The sequence below is a fragment of the Platalea leucorodia genome (assembly GCF_965183815.1).
Source record: "Platalea leucorodia genome assembly, chromosome: 4".
In the NCBI taxonomy this organism is placed as follows: Eukaryota; Metazoa; Chordata; class Aves; order Pelecaniformes; family Threskiornithidae; genus Platalea; species Platalea leucorodia.
Genome location: NC_138826.1, coordinates 6,061,453 through 6,079,013, shown reverse-complemented (window position 1 = coordinate 6,079,013; position 17,561 = coordinate 6,061,453). Strand labels below are relative to the sequence as shown.

At 37.3% G+C, this 17,561-nt stretch overlaps 1 protein-coding gene across 4 annotated transcripts in view; it reads right to left on the bottom strand.

Annotated features, from left to right (window-relative positions):
- The window catches only part of ATE1 (arginyltransferase 1), an 85,640-nt gene that overhangs the window by 7,485 nt on the left and 60,594 nt on the right, over window positions 1-17,561 (bottom strand). For all 4 annotated transcript variants that reach the window (XM_082309657.1, XM_082309656.1, XM_082309659.1 and 1 more), the window contains one exon: window positions 14,987-15,107. In XM_082309657.1, coding sequence (XP_082165783.1) covers window positions 14,987-15,107 — 121 coding nt within the window. The remainder of the gene's footprint in view (window positions 1-14,986; window positions 15,108-17,561) is intronic.

The window sequence follows — 17,561 nt, the reverse complement described above, 5'->3', positions numbered from 1 at the left end:
TTTTATACCTCCTGAGTCTCCCACTAACCTCTGCTTCTCCTCACAAGTAACTGGTGCATTAATTTATAGAAATCTCAAACCAGAGAAAATCATGGGTTTAAAGACAAAATTTCTTTTGCAAGCGCATAATTCTTGGATGTCTCATCAAGTTATCATTTACAGCCAGTTAATTTTCTAAGGCTTGTTTCTTCAGCCATCACCCCAGTCCAGCCCTGTATGACTAAGACCAGACCTTGTACGCCACAGTTTCAAAGACTGTGCCACGCAGCTCACGTGGTAAATTGCTTCTTAAGAATATTGTAGAAACCATCCTCCTCTAAGTCCACATTTTGTTCATTTGAGCAAGTATCACTGAGTCCTGGGACATATTTTTATGGGTTTTTTTACAATTTTTTACCATTTATCTATTTCTGTGCATTCTCTCCTGACACCTCCGGAATCACTTCATCTTTATCATTCAAAATGACTGGATTTGGTGGAAGCAGCTCTATTAACAAAGAGCATTATAAAGGAGCAATAGTACTATAAGGCGGTACAGTACTACTAATGTGCGTTTGAATTCTTGGGACTTTGCCTTTGTATCTGTGACGATTATCTTCTCAGGGAGCTGTTGATTAATTGTGGTCTACAGAAGAGACACTGACACTTCACATATAAACCAGACAAGATTTAACCCCATAATTCGGTTACATGTATCAATATAGTTTGGGTGGTAGATACATAAAAAACCTAAACTTCAGAAAAATCAATTTTGCAGATTGAAAGTACCTGTCATTTTAGGGAACTGAGCAACTGTGGATGCCAACTGTCTGTCTTTACAGAAATATCATCCTGTAAGTCTCAAAGCTAAAAAAAACCCACCTGAATTCTTGTTGCATAAATTAACTGTCACTTCTTTCTCTTCTCCCCTCTAGTCCTAAACCAGCAAATTATTTATATAGCATTCATCTACTGAAATTTGAATATAGGAGAGATTTCATGTATAATTCAACCTTGCCACTGTGACCCCATAAAAAAATTGCAAAGATTGCAAAGAGGTGTTAAAATTCTTTGTTCTCACCCCCATATCAGTATTAAGTGCAATTCATACATGGAGGATTTATTATCTGATATGCTTTGTTTGTTCAGAAATGTTGCTAAGTATCGGTAAAAAACAAAGTAAAAAGTAGAAGTGATCTAAAGACCCTCTATGTAATTTGTCTTGGCAGATGTCAGGCAGATACTGGTTTGATTTCTTGGCCCAGCTAGACACGTGCACTTCTGTCAAAAGCAGAGTCAATATTGCCGAGCGACACTGAGTATTAAGCTGAAGGTAACAGCAGTGGTCTTCAAAGGCAGCCTCATCCAGCAATCAGCCCCAGAAATACTTTTATACTCAAGAGACTAGGAGGAATGCGAAGAGCAGGCAGTCTGACATACTCCTCTACAATTCAGTTTTTATTTCTTTGCACAAACCAAAGCAACTTCCCCCCAAAACTGCGAGCTCCCTCCCGAAACCAAAACGTGAGTTTCAAATGCTGATATGCATTCCTGTTGAAATACCAACATAAAATAAGGAGCAATTATATTCCCATTTTTATTCCCAGCAATAGCAAAATGGGCACCAGTGTGCATTTACATAGAAATTCAAAGTTTCACGTTCTGAATTTTTTTCTTACAGCGTAGGAATCGATTAGCATTTTTATAAAATTATTTTGGGAAGCTAATATCAAAATATTTTTATTCTCCAAGTACATTAATCTTTATTATTACTATCTAATATAAGCTGAAGTGAAAAACAGCTACAGCTGGTCAGAAAGCTGGGTAAGCACGTGCAAAGCCGTACAACTGAGAGAGCGGAGAGCGAGCTCTGCAACAGCCTGCTGCAACGCTACGTAGGCTGGGAGCCAACGCCGCGTTGAAAAAAGTGTAATGGTTCAAAGACTTTTGTAGCAAACTATTACTAAACCTGCTTTTCGGTGGTGGCTGATTTGGGTCAAGCTGGTTTTGATAAACAGCAATTTGGAAAGACCGCCGGCAGCATTCTGTACTGCTCTTCAGAGCCATGTGTGATGGACACCAAGTCAATGGTGCCTCTTCTCTCATCCCCTTGAATATGCTCCTCACAAAGATGACATTTTTAAATTTGTCAGGGGCATAATCTAGAGATGCAAGCAAGCTAACATTTTTTTTTACAGTACCTTTTTCCATTTATAGGAAAATAAGTGAAGAAATCATTAAAAATAAGTGACAAAATTACTGACTTTCTTATTTTTTAAATAGGAAAAAAGACAACTACCAATTTAAAAAAAAACCACATTAGTCACAGGAAAATATTTCTTACATTTTCTGTACAGAATGGACTCAGAATTAGTAAGAAGCCTTACTGAGGTCTGGTATTTCTAATTCAAAAAAGAAAAATGGCACTCCTGCCAAACTCTGAAATTACGCTGTTTCTGATCATAAATTTCAGTTTCCTTAATGTTACTTAAACCCCCTGGAACAAAGAAAGTATTTGGCCACCTTCACTTTGTGCTTCTGCATCCATGCTACACAGAGACCCTGGATTTTCTTTTCTCAGGATGAAACAGTGGAAGAGAGAGGGAAACAGACAAAGAACCAGTCCTAATTCAAAATTTAAAAATATTTTAAACTGTGCCATTAACTGAAACCTGTGATTCACTTTGAAAGCAGTCTTTGAAGGAAACTCCCACAGATATAACTCACATTATAAACTAGTTTCCATTTTGCTTAAAAATGGAATCTCAGAAAACCTATTTTTACCTCTAAACATTAAATCCACAGTGAAAAAAAAGGCACGAAGATTAACACCTGACAACTGCCGTACTTTCAGACTGACAGCCCAAAGGGGGTGCTTCGGTTTTGGTTTTGTTTCAAGTTGTTCTCAGTTTTTAATTTTCAATTTTGAAGCAGTTAGGACTTTCATTGTTTTTAAAGATGAACACAGTGTTCACATTTTCCAAATCAAAGAAAAATAACAGGTTTAAAATTCAATTTACATGGAGTTAAAAGGTTTCATGATAACAGAGCTTTCAAACTGGGTGTAAAAATGATCAAAAGAAGCACCCATCCCTTGCTGGTTACACTACATTTATATTAGTTTATTTGAGAAACACTACAGCCTTGTTGCATTTTTTTTGAAGAAAAGCTACATCTGGTTTACATGACCTTGTCACAGTTAATGATCAATGATTCTGAAACAAAGAAACTTTAAAAGGAAAAAACAAATTAACTGTTCAAATTTTATGACTGAAATATAGGACATATTAATTACTGGAAATAGAAAATGTTTCCACCTCAATCAGAAGTCTAATGTATCTGACCTTTGAATTTAAGCTCATTTCTTACTCAATTTAAAGCATTATTTCTTTTCCTTCACCAGCAAAGCATAGGAAGTCATCCTCCAAAACAAAACAGACAATATAGTAGTAATATAATAGTAATATTTATATAAAACAGTGAGTTGAAATGTGTTTTTTCTCACGTTGCTTCTCTCAAACTAGACTCATACATTAAGAAATATTAAAGACCAGTGTGCCTTGGGGTATAAAAATACTAACTCGAACCAAAATAAGAGTACAGTTAAAATGAAGCATAAACAACAACAAAAAAATCAACGAAGAGAATTCTCAATTAAAACCAGAAGGCACAAGTCACAGAGGAAGTACAGTAAAACGTTCGGGATATTTTCAATCGGCCAACTCTTTGCAGTTACTCTAACAAGAAAAAAAAAAGAACTTTTGAAATCACTGCTGAAAAAGAGAACGTTTCGAAGGGGAAAAAATGTACCTTATCAAAATATTATCAATGATCCCTAATACATGAAGACAGAACAATTACAGTTTTACAAGTATAACTTAGAGGGAACCTTAAAAAGGGTAAAGACAGGACGTTACGAGGGTAAATCCTAAAGACATCTTACGAACAAAACTTTTGGGCTTCGTGCCTGCAATCATACAACTGGTTTATGATTTGCAATTCAATCTTGAGCAGCAAGCAGACTAATCGCTTGGCAAACCCCTTCCAAATCCGCTCACCCTGCTGTGCCACGCGGAAACAATAACTCATTGTGTTTTGACTCTTATTATTCTAGGAGTAAACATGAATAGGGGCCAATGGAAAACATTTCCTGGGAATACAGCAATTCGTAGTAGTTCTCATTTTCGGCTGTAATTCACAGCAACCTGCAAAGGCTTCTGCTTACCTGCAAATACAATCCTTTGACCACATTGCCTAACACTAAAATCCAAGTATGGCCTGCTGTTTTGGACACATTTGAAAGAGATGCACATAAAATAATAAGTGTAAAATTCCCAGATTATTTACGAGGAGCTCTCAACTGTATGAGGTTCAACAAGGCTCAGGGCTGGGTCCTGCACTTGGGTCACAACAACCCCAGGCACCGCTGCAGGCGTGGGGAGGAGCGGCTGGGAGCTGCCCGGCAGAAAAGGACCTGGGGGTGTTGGTCGACAGCCTCCTGAACATGAGCCATCAGTGTGCCCAGGTGGCCAAGAGGGCCAATGGCACCCTGGCCTGTATCAGGGATAGTGTGGCCAGCAGGACCAGGAAGGTGAGAGTGCCCCTGCAGCAGGTACAGCTAGGTTTTAAAAGCATCAACACTGTGAGACCCTAGTTCTGTGCCCGGCCCTGCAGACTCTCTCCCTAAACTAGGTTCTGCGACCGCAGGACCCAGGCAACCAGCAGACTGCACAAGGCAGTTTTCCAGATCCACGCTAGCTAGGTCAAGTTTATAAGCTCATTCACTTCCCAACTCATTTTTGCTGGGCTCTGCGGGTGTTTCTAATACATAAGCCTGATCACACTGGGTTCTGGGAAGGTTTATTTGCTCTGGGGCAGCACTGATGAGACTGACCACGTTTTATCCTGCATCAGACGCCTCTCCCCAGTGCTTCTCAGAACCTTTGTTAGCTGAATTTTTCTGTTCCTCAAAGCATCCGAGTTATTCAGAACAACATAGGCATGTTCAGTATTTTGAGCTGCTCATTTCTATTTAGAGACAGAACGGAAAATGATGGTCAAAATCGAACCAGCCCTTGGAAACAGCAAATGAAAGGAACTCTAATTCGCTCACTAACAGGGAATCAAAACTGCACACATACCTTTCCAGGGAGTCTAGCAAGGTACCTGTCAACTCAAGAACATCATCAAAAGTGACTCGGTTACCTTTGGGAGAAACACATCAAACATGCTATTAAATCTGTGAATTAAAGGTTGAGAATACTAAATTAGGGATGCATCTTAAATAGAAAAGATGAGGGGTGGAAAGCAACTGCCACACCAACACTTCCTGTTAGGGATGAATGAAACGTTTCATTCATTTCTCATGAAAAACATAAATTTAAGTATTTTTCTTAGATAAACACAGAATGCTTACCTCATTACTAACTCTAGTAGAGCTTTAAAACCAGTAACTGCACTGACATCTCAAACAGAACAGCTTATTCCATCTGTTTCCTGAACATATTTTGCATAAGAAAAAACAGAAACGCTACATAAACTGCATTTTCATTTCAACTGGTAGCTAAAATACCTTGTAAAAGATTTACCCAAGGAGCCAAATACTCAACTCCACTAAAATCAGTAATTTTCTAACTACAACGTGACACTAACGAGTCACGGTTTTGGAGCATGAACAGTGCCTAAGACGACGACGTACTGGCCTTCAGGCCTGCGTGAGAGCAAACCACGACTGTCCTTCCCAGCATCTCAATTGCTGCAACTTCCACCGATTGCAAAGCTGACATTTATGACACATAAAAGCGTTTCAGACTTTATTTTTTCATGTCAAATTAATTTTACAAGGGCTAAAAATGGAGGAATAGCGTTATTGTCTCATTTTATATAGTTTAGAGTCATTTTGCATTGCACAAACAAATTAAGAAGACATACTTTGTAATTTTAATAGGCCATCATCACCTCTGGATTATAACCTTACTTCCAGGGAATTAAAAAAAAAATTTGTGGCTGAGATAGTAATATTAATTAAAATAAAGGGAATTTTAGCAATTCTGGATTTTTTTTTAATTCTATTTTATAAATATATTTCCATATACTTATTTTCATCACATTTATGTAAGAATAAAAAATGTTGGCAGCTTTGTTTCTTTTTCTGAAGCAAAACCTTCCCATGGGACTGACCCCAAGGCAGCTGATAGTGAAGGCGTACTAACGAGGACTTCAGACTTTCACAAGAAGGCTTCCCAGGAGGCAGCTCCACTTTCAACCAGACTTCTAGGGACTTTTAATCACAAGTTTTAATGCCACTTCAAGCCGACAGCAAAACGCAGTACTGAGCCCCAAGCTTACAGTGACAGTAAAACCAATGGAATAAAAAAATAGTATGAAAGACAAAAGTTACAGGGTCGTGCTTTAGGGAGTTACAGCTCCAAAAAACGGGATGGAAACAGGAAAGCATCTGAAAGAGTAAGAGAGTTAAATAGTATTTATTAAAATATTTGAACTGTATAGAAGTGAAAATGGCACTAAGAGGAGCTTTTGAAAAGAAGGGCAAAGTCCTCGTTAAGGTTGATATATGAGAAGGAGAAAATATCCAAATACAAGAGTCAAGCTGAGAATTACAAATGCAAGCATTTCCATGAAATAGGCAAAATTGAAGCAATTGGCAGTAGCTTATCAGCTAAATAAATCAGATTACAGCAATCAATTTACTGGCTAAATTAATTAAAACATGGAATCAATTATGTTGCATGTGAAAAGTCGGGATGATGTCACCAGAGCAGAGAGTAAACATGTTCTGAGGCACCGAGGATCGTTACAAAAGGTCTGACCCTGGAAAAAGCTTGCCGTGGTGGCTGGTAGCGTGGGGCTGTGCTGGGATTCGGCACATGCCTGTGGTGTCGCTTCCACAGCTGCTCTGTCTCTGCGCCTAATTACAGCTTTTAACTTTTATCACATTTTGAAACTAATCCCATATGCTAGTTATCCTCGGCATGAAATAAATCTGCATGATCACTCTACTTATCCCACATTATTTAATTTCTGCTCTTGTGTTTCTAACACCTTCTGAGTATGGAAAATTATTCCTACAAGATTTGGCAGTCCTGGTCCTTCCTCACGTTCCCCTGAATCTTCACCAATTAATGAGTTCACTTCTGGTCCAGTCACAAAAAAGAGTAGAAGGATTCTGCTAGAGAATCAAATGTCACAACATTCAAACGGTGAAGGAGTATCTTGAGCACACAACCATCAAGATTCATCTCTTCAATGCGAGGAGAAGTATGCCAGGATATCTTTATTTTTCAAGCAAAGTCCTCAAAAATTTATGTAATTTCAAAATACATCTGTTCATTACACAATCTCTATGACGGTCATTTTGGATTAAAACATATTTCAGGGAATTTTGCAGTCCAAGCCAAATGCTTCATGAACTACACTACAAGTCAGATGATGGGGCTTCTTGAGGGGCGTTGGTTTGCTCCGCTACACATATGTGAGAAGCAGATATATTTAGAAAATCAGTAAATACAAATTTTTAAATCACAAATATTTAGCAAAGTTTGAGATTTGCTAGAACAATGCAAAATGGAGTTCATATTATGACCGTACTTCAAATCACATTTTAAAGACCTTTCTGTCTTTGCAATTGATTGTTTTGGGAGACTCTGTGGCAGAGCTGAGGGTTCAGGGTAATTTCTAACCCACAAGCCAATTTATGCAGTGCCAGTTATTTAGGACCCACAAATTAGGTTAATAAGATTACCTTTTTATTACAGAAGCACTGGAATATTTAAGCATATTTTTGCATATGAGGCTAAAACCCCACACCAGTCATTTCAATTTAATCCAAACATACTAAAAAGTGAGGGAAAAAATTTCCCTGGCTACACCTTATTGGCACTATCTGCATTGTTTAAAGATCTTGTATGCTCAAGGATCACACTGGATTTAGAAATATGCATTCTGATGATTCCAAGTGTTTATAAACTTAATTAGAAACAGATACAAACTTGTAAGATATCTCTCTTCTAGAGGGGCTGCTAGAAATAACGGATATGTCTTTTTCTTGGTTGTAGAATTCAAATTTATTACCTTTAGCTCTGATAAGATAGTGGAAAGTTAGTTCTTCAGAAGAATTTAGTTCATGATCTATCAGAATTTAGTTAAACTGTTGCCTAACTCTCCAAAGTACACAACACTGTATCTTTACAAAATGATAAACAGCAGTTGTCGTAGAGCAGACCAGCAATGTCTCCATAATCAGATGATTGCACAGTTCTAAACAATGTTTAATGTTTTCCATCTGTGATAGTTTTGTGACTACATTTTCATCGTCTCAAGAACTTCAGTGCATTTATCCTTATAAACAGTAATCTGCATCACACTACCCTCGTAAACATTGACCTATGCTGTCTTTTGCATTAACCCATCTGACTAGATTCAAAGATGCACCACTACACGTATACATCCCTCTGCGAGGGATCTAAACTATCAGACGTGACCAAATGGCGACCGCAGTTCACTTCATGGATACAAATATGTGACCGTGGCTTTTACGTTAAGAGAGGGAGGAGGAATAAGACCAGAATCATGCTACTACACTATACCTTTTAAGTGTATCTTAAAATTAAACAGCCTCTGTACTTGATGGGGGAAAAAAAAAAAAAAGAAAAAAGATTCGAAGTACTTGAGTTCACATACACAATAAATGTAAAACATGTTTGACATACACCCTTTTTATCAGCAAAGAATAGTATCTAAATTATACATAAAAGTAAATGTTTTGAAAAACACAGCACAAGAAATCAAGGTTATTGAAATAGTTGTGACAGATTATTTTCCTACTAAAAGCACTATGCACACAAATATATTTTTAAAATAAATACAGTTTTGTATAACTGCCCAAGCCTGCAGATTTCTGGGTAAAAATTCTAAGTTTTATTTACTAGAACTAATAACCCTGAGTTTCTTGCAAGAAGCATTACGATGCATAATCAAGTCGCTAATAAGAGGATTCAGAAGTTATTAAATACTGGGAATGTTGTTTGCCTTTTACTCCTCTAGCTTATTATGTGCAGCAGAATAACAATGCTGCAAAGCTGTGAAAATTTTCATTTTGCATGTAGCAAAGAAAATGGAGAAGTTTTAAAAATCTGTTAAAAACTTGCAACAGAAGTTACAAGTGTACTACAGAAAAAGACTAGAAATCTTAAGTAATTTTCTTTAGTTCAGTAACTCAAAAACACTAGTGATCTGGTATCAACTCTGTTCACAACGTAATACATCGAATGGGGGTTTTACAGAGTGATTCTTGTGAGCCTGAAGCGAGACCCCTCATTTCACATTCTGACTTCTACGTAGGTACGTGGAGTGTCCCAGGCCTCTGGCTCTGATCACTGGACTGATACTCCTGGAAAGGAGAGCTCAGGCACCGATTTTAGTGTTGTTTTGTTTTTTTCAGATGGTTAAGACTTGTATGTGAACAGGAGACAATTTATAAGACTTTTTGGGTTTCAACATCTGTCCTTTGTGCAGACATAGCCTCACCAGTTCCTGGACGGCTGCAAGCAGATCACCGAAAAGCACAGAAAAGACAAATTATCTTCTCTTGATTCCAATGCCTATCATCATTTTGGCTCAGACCAGCTGGAAGTAGTCTAAAGCCTAAATTCTTCTAAAGACCTCCACTCCTCTGCTGGAAGAAGGAAGATCTTTATTGCTGTGTGGAGATGCCAGAGGCAAAGTCTGGTCTACATCAAGAGCAATGAGGAAGGTGGTTGCTGAATTGTTAGGCACTGGCATATTTCTGCTGGCATATGACCTTGGCTTTGTAATCTCTTCGGGTTTTCACATCTAGTATCTTTCTACATCATGTATCTAAAAAACAGCCTCTCTCATTCATCTCTACAAATATCTATCTAGATTTTCAAGTTTTAATCCTACCATTACTTATTTCAACAGCTTCCTTCTGTTCTTGGCAAGTCCTTCTTTGCATCATTCTACCTATATGAACTACTGCAAAGTTTCCTTCCCCATCTTTCCACGCCTGTCTCTACCAGCTACCCGTACTCTAATCATATCAGACCGACCTCCCTTCTAAAGCTTTCCACAGTCTGTTTCAACCCCATCGTCATTCCCAGCACCTGCAGGCAGTAACACAAGTTCTACCTCGGACCGACTATGGGATCTGATATCCCAGACCAGTATATCTGTTTTTGAATGAAACTCCTTTGTGTCTCCCCATATTCTTCATTTCTTCTACACCTCTCATGCTGCGAAAGATTTCTCCATAAACTCTAAAAGATAACAATGTAGTTCCTTAGATCCCTCTTCAAAACTCTCATTCACTGTGATGTTTACAAAAAAATTCATACAGTTTAGTCAGTTTAGTCTATTACTATTTAGTCTATTACTAGACTGTAATTTAGTCTATTACCATAATTGACCGGACAAACCAGAAGTGCTTCTCTGATTCTTTATACCGTCCATTTGCATCCATCGTGGTCTGTGTTAGACTATACTCTCTGGAGCAAAGAGTGTCTTGTCTCCAAGAACACACAAAGCCAACACAGAGAAGTCTATGTATGCCTTTGTCGTGTATTTTTCAACACTGGAGAGAGTACTTTCATTTTAATTAATGTATTCCATTCAATTCCATTTTAATTTCACTCTGTCATTAGAATACAGGAAGCCGAATAGATGTGTATTAGCTTAGCCAATTTATCAACTTCAGCAAACACATCAGTCAAGAAAAAAAAAAAGAGCATTAAAGTCCTTTTTGATCTGCGCCGCTCAAAGCTTCTGCTCAAAGCGGCAGACACAGGAAGGTGGGAAGCAGCTTCCACCACCGAGATTGCTACGGGCCATGCCTAGCAATTCGGCTCAAGACCAGCTTTTTCACTTGGGTAAAAGCGCCCTGTTCGCCCTGGTTGGCACACATGCACCCCACGTTACGTGACGCAGTCAAGAGGCTAGAGAACTATGAAGGCTTTCAAGCCACCACTTTAGACTGGGATTGTATCTGCCCTTATCTGAATTTGCTTCTTAAAGGTGTTGACAGTCCAGTGGTGATGGGAAGAAAGATTTGAAGTTTCCCACTAATTTAATTAGCATCCCAAAAGTAGGTTTTCATAAAGACATTTTTCACAGGCCTCTCTCAGGAGCAACAAACTGAAATTCTCAACAGATGTTAGAAAAAAAAAGACATATCAGTTGGTTAGTCTCAGAAAAATGGAAAGTGGAAGGATAAAAGTATTGCCAGGATAGCAAGTAAATTATAATTCCTTTCATACTGCATTTGTTCCATGGGGAAAGCTGTTAAAGTACCAAAGAAGTAAAAACCTGAAACCAGTTTAGAGTGGAGGAAGTTAACTGGTATGACAGACAACCCATGCCTGGGAATATTTTAGCAGACACTATCATGTGACTGAATTTTGCTCATCAGTTTTGATATGTTGTCACTGACAAGCACTTATCTGCAGAGCAATCTTTTAATTCACTTCTTTTTTCTTCAACATAATTCCATCCGTACTTACAGCTTCATTTCACACAGGGTTCATTCTTACAAAGTAAAGGCTAATGGCCCATTAGATGCACTTTAGCACTATCTCAATTTTCAGAATGCATCAGTATCCAAAGCCTCTATTACTGCCCTACCTCGCTAACTGCTTATTTATTTGTAAGTAAATGACTGGCCACTGTTTAATAATAAACACATCAGAATCCTAAGAAACCTCTCTCATTTATAAGATGATGCCAGGTCTTCTGAATTTTCCAAATTGAACTGACAACAAAAATGAAAAATCTGTTCTGAGGCATGAGTAATTTAGGCAAAACTGGTAATTTATAAAAGCAAGAATATTTGACAAACACGACCTTTTATCCATGAATGCTGTCTGAGCATTGCTATGGAATTTTTTTTTCTGAAGTAACTGCTGTTTTTCAACACATGTTAGGAACTGCACATAAGGAGCCTACTAGCAGCTTATTTAAACATCAAATTTGAGAGTTGGCTGGCACAAGACCTCATCGTTGTCTCTGTATGACTGTTTTGAGGTTAAATAAGGTTGAATCTCATTACACTGGCCAGAAGTAGTAAAGAGTTGGACCTATTTCAACCATCAGGCACCCATGATTTGCCATCCAAAACAATAAAAAGTGATTATCATTCCTATGATTACTTTTTTAACTTATTAACTGTTAGACACTTCTTTTAGACTTATCTCTGTGGAATAAAGAGTTAAGAACTTTGTTTCGTTTATCTGTCCTCTCTTCTTCATTCTCCAACTGTTAACAGAAGTATTAGACGTCAGAGGAGAAGGGGATGGAAAACAATACACTTCAAAACCATTTGAAAATGCTCAGGCTCAGGATAACCACATAATGCAAACCAGGCAAAAATCCTCTGCAAATATCAATTAATATTTCCTGGTACTTTAGAAAAGTTTTGCTACTTTTTGTGAGCATCTCTTTTTTCTTTTTCTTTTTCAGAAAAGAAAAAATAAATCTGATTACAGAAAGGAGCTCTGCAACGTAATGTGTATGAATATTCAGAAATCTTTTCATATTGCAGAGACGTGGAAGGTCAGAGCGCATAACACTCTCCTGAAGCAGCACCCACTGCTGTTCTATAACACATTTTTATAACCTGCAACTGGTAAATTTATTAGGTAAATTTTTTTATTTTTTTTTAAGGGAAGGAAAAGTTGTTAAAAAATTGCCAAACATGATGAACAAACTAGTGTGAGGTAACGTTTCAGAAATTTTCTGACGTTACGGACAATATTAAAAGATTACCATTTCCAGTGACTGTTTTATTGCCCCAGGCAGCAACGCAAGTCGCACTATTTCTCCCAGTTGCTTCCTGGATCTGGTTATTGCCCTCAGTTTCCACGTCGGAAGTCCCACTCCTGATAAATCACGACCTACTTAACTGACATAATTGTGGGCAGTATTATAGAAAGCTGATTCAAGAGGAATAAAGCACACCATCATTCCTATTGCTGCTCTTTAAATTCACTGTAACTTCGTTAAACTCATATTACTGACTATTGTAGAGAATAAAGAAGTAAGAAGGAAACTGATTTTACTGTTGAGAAATAGCTTCCTTAGAGCTAGCAACTACTTCAACCTCAAATGACTATAAGCTCACAGCAGGTCCAGTGCATTTCAACATGTAGCTATGTTTTAATTTCCTTAAACCACAGGACATAAGTCACAGTTCCAGTAGTGTCTGGAGTGAGATATTCTGTGCTGATAACGATGCAAAGTTTTATATCCTGCAGTTTCCAAATGCGTGGTATGCCACAGGCATTTCACAGAATTGAGAAGATGATGCCCCTTTGCTTGTACAGGTTTAACACCTTCAAAGGCAGTAGTTTAGTTGTCATTTTTGCGCTTAAATGAATGCACTTCTTTTATTTCTGTATACAAGAGTATCTTGAACACCACTGTGCTGCAAAACCATTTCCCTTCTTCCTCCTACCTTTGTAATTTTTTTCCAATTTCCTCTCACCAATCTAATGATGATCTAATGATTCTAGCTGATCAAGACATGGATGTGCTACCCGTTTAAATCTCTTATGCACTGAGCTCTTCCCATGGTGACAGATACTCTTTTCAAAGAGCATGCAAGCACGCTCCCCAGTCTATTTGCCACCACATCGCATGGCTACCTGCACGATCCCTAAAGGACATTCTCTATTTACACAGAACATAATTCTGCTATTAAAACTTTTAAATCAGTATCTATATCTAGAAATATATTTCATCTCATTACTGTAGTATTTTTACTAGAGTATTACCCTTTCAGAACATTTACAATTAGGAAGTATTATTATCTTAGTGTTCCAGACGAGCATCCAAGTCACATCACAAATGGTAACATGCGCAGGTTGAGGAAAAGCAAGAAAAGGAAGCAGCTTCTCCAGAAGTTCACAATCCTCCTGAAGTGGTCATCTCTCATCAAATTCCCTTCATTTATCTATATCCTGCCCTTCCAACAGTTAACCAGCTCGTCAATGAAATTTTTTTTAAACTACAGCCATGAAAAATAAAAAGCAAGCAGCAGCTGTTGAAGACTACTCAAACTCAGAGACAGGTAAATCTGTATTTTGATGGCTAGAAACAGACCATGGTGTTATGTACTCTCGAGCTTAATCACCAACACGTCTGAATAATACCACCACCTTTCTCAACTGCTATTCAGTGGGGAAAGAGAAAATTTCAAGAAGAAGATATTCAGCAATTTGCAATTAATAAAAAAAAGTTAAATCACTTTTTTGTTTCCCACCCAAGCACCAGACGAAGCATTCTCTAACACAGCTCCCTTGGGGCCTGCAATCAGCCCACAGAGCCAGTAGCTAAAGCAAGTACAGTTATTTTTTTCCATTTGATTGCATTGGTTTACAGTATCATTATTATAGTATGTTCTGGTCAGTAATATTTTTGACCGTTCTATGCTGGCAAATCACTAAGTATCTATTTTAGAGAATGTAAAAATCTATGTCCCATCTACTTCAAAATGTTTAAGGTGCCTCTGCTGTTCATTGTATCCTTCAAATTCTCTGACAGATTGTTAAACTAAATCTGCCAGTTTGTTTCTTAACAAAAGCACCTGATGCCTTTAAGCGTCTCCATCCCTTTCACTTTCCTGTATTGATTCTAATTTCCTTTCTTTATACATTCATCCGACTGGAATCTAAGGGAGGAATAATGATTTGATAGGTTTTGTTCATGCACAGAATAACAAATATAATTATCTGAAAGGCAGCAATGCGTGTTACTTTTGAACTACATATAGCCTGTAAAACAGAACGTACTTAAAATTTGTATTGCTTATTTTATGTTAAAAGATTAAATTCTCTATTTGCTAACGCTTGTTGTGATCGTGAATTTTACAGTTTTTATCCTTTACAGATAAGATGTCCATAATGCTTCAGCAGCAGATGATACCAATACATTATGAAAACAAGATAATTTACAGATCTATCATTACTTGTAAACTTACCGGCTTTTACATCCTGGTTGAATCGACAGTATTTCGAGCGCTCGAGCAGGGGTAGACATTGCTCTATAGGCGTCCAGACGTATGTCTCTGGACACAACAAGTCAGAGGGCCTATACTGACCCTAGAAAGGAGAAAAGGAAAAAGAAAGTAGTCATATCAGTTGCACAAGAACACTCTGGGTACACCTTTCCAGATTTTCCTATGAACAAGGAATAGTTTTAATCTAATCTACACCAAATGAGTCAGAAACAGCTTCACTGAAACCACAGGCTTACTCCTTTCGTAATTTCAGCACCATCTCAGGAATACAAACTTAACCTTGGCACTTGAAGAAAACGTAAAATTAACATAACACGTTTTTATGGTATCCAAGATGAACTAGAAAAGTTTTGGCTTTGCTTACTGAAGCTCTGTATTTAAGCTATCCTCTAGAGTTCTGCTGAGCTGGTGCCGACACTAAAAAACTCAGCACCTCCAAAAGCAGCTCGTCTCAAGTGTTGGTCATTCTAGCAAATAATGAAGACCCCCAAAAAAAAAATCTAACGGAAAAAAACCCACTTAACAGTAAGCAGGATGCTATTTTTATTGCATTAGTGATGGAGCATTTTGTTCATTGCTACATAAATAGCAACATTTTCTTTTTAGTTCATAGAGTTTTTCCTGGAATAGCTTACAGGTAATGATTAGTGAAATTCTACCATTTTTTGTTGATTTATTAAAAAGATATTCTTTGCAGACATTCCCAGAAACTAAACAGCCATAATTGTTTTCCCATCAGCTACACAGGAAATCACCACCTCAGCAATAACCACCTCCTCTAATCAGATCTTCATTTGATTTAAAATAAGATTATTCATCAGCCTATAACGTAAGTCAAAAATCTGTGAGCCACTATTCATTTAATCCATACCCTCTCAATGTTCAGAGCTATATGGTGGCAATATCAAATTAACTTTTAAACTGAAAATTCATTACATGTATGTCTGTTTTCAAGCTGATATAATAAATAGAATGAAAAAGTTTAAGGATCTCAATTATACAGGTCTTGAGGCAACAGTTAAAAGACTGAGTGCTATAGGAAATCACACTGCAGTCGATGCAATTAGGAGTTCTTCATATCAGTAATATTAAATAGGTAATGAAGATGATCGTCTGGATATGAAGTTGCTTTTTCTCCAACATCTACTATGAAAATGCAAAGTGGTCTTAAATGAAGCTGACCAATGCTTGGGAAGGGACACAGATAATTACTGTGACTACAGTCTGGTGATAAAGAAGCATTTTTAAAAGTCGCATTCACAATCTCTGCTATTCTTTTAGACACATCCTTATGCTGCAACACCCAGTTTTGGAGAATCAGAAGAACCATTTTTTGAATGTTGCAGAGATTCCCAATCCCTTTCATTCTCTCACTGTTCGACTCTTCACAATATTTATAGCAGAATTAACTTTTTTTCATTATACATTTCCCACCAGCTTTAAATTGTTGAGAAATACAAAAATTCTCTCTCATAAAAACAAAGTCATAACTGTCCACATAAAAAAAAAAAAGCTTCATAGTGAACCTTGTCAAATACCTGACGTATCTTTCCAAAATGTGGCGCTTAGGGACGTGGTTTAGTGGTGGGCTTGGCAGTGCTGGGTTAACGGTTGGACTTGATGATCTTAAAGGTCTTTTCCAACCTTAACGATTCTCTGGTTCTATGAAATGAGTTTGTATGACTCTGATTTTCTCACTTGAAAAACATTCAGGATTGACTTGTAACTACCATTGTTCAGTTTTTCTTGTTGTTTTTTTTTTTTTCTTTTAAATTAAATGCAAATTTCTATATTAAGTTAAAACAATATTCCTCCAATTCCATGCAGAAGCTTAAACCTCAAGGCCTTAGAAAATCCTCTAGAGCCAGAGAATGGAAATGACATTATTAAATAAACCACTTTGAAATGTTACGCTGTCTAAACAGAAATAGTTGAAAGGGTATGTGAAGGTAATGCTTAAAGAACACTTTTAGTCACCGTTACTCAGATGAAACAATTTAAGGACTTAGAGAAAAAATATGCCTTTTCAGTCAGATTTTTTAAAAAATAGAACCTAATTACTTGTTGATTTAAAGACATTTTCTTAACTGGCCAAGAAGGTAGAGATAGCCAAGTAACCATCTTTCAGGGTTGCTGCTTAAGTACAGAAAGTACAAGGTGGCAGTTTAGTCTTTCCTAGTAGCATGGGAATACTCGTGGGTATAAGTGAAGATTGCTCAGTCACTTTCCTAGAAATTACTGCCCCTACATCTTGAAATACATCACATTTATGAATCCCATGCGTGAAAATCTTATCGCTACACAGCCCTATTCTAAATTTCCCAATTACTGCTATAATGTCATATTCTGTCATAAAATGTGATGTATAAAATTAACTGCATTGCAGCATCACTAGTTTGGTTATAACAAAAAAGAGCTTCTTTAGTACTGAGCAAAACAGCCATGGGAAAATTTGATTATCCAACCCATCACTGTAGATTCAGTATTTATTTTAGGCATCAAAATACCCGACTTAGGAGGGAAAAAGGAAGAAATA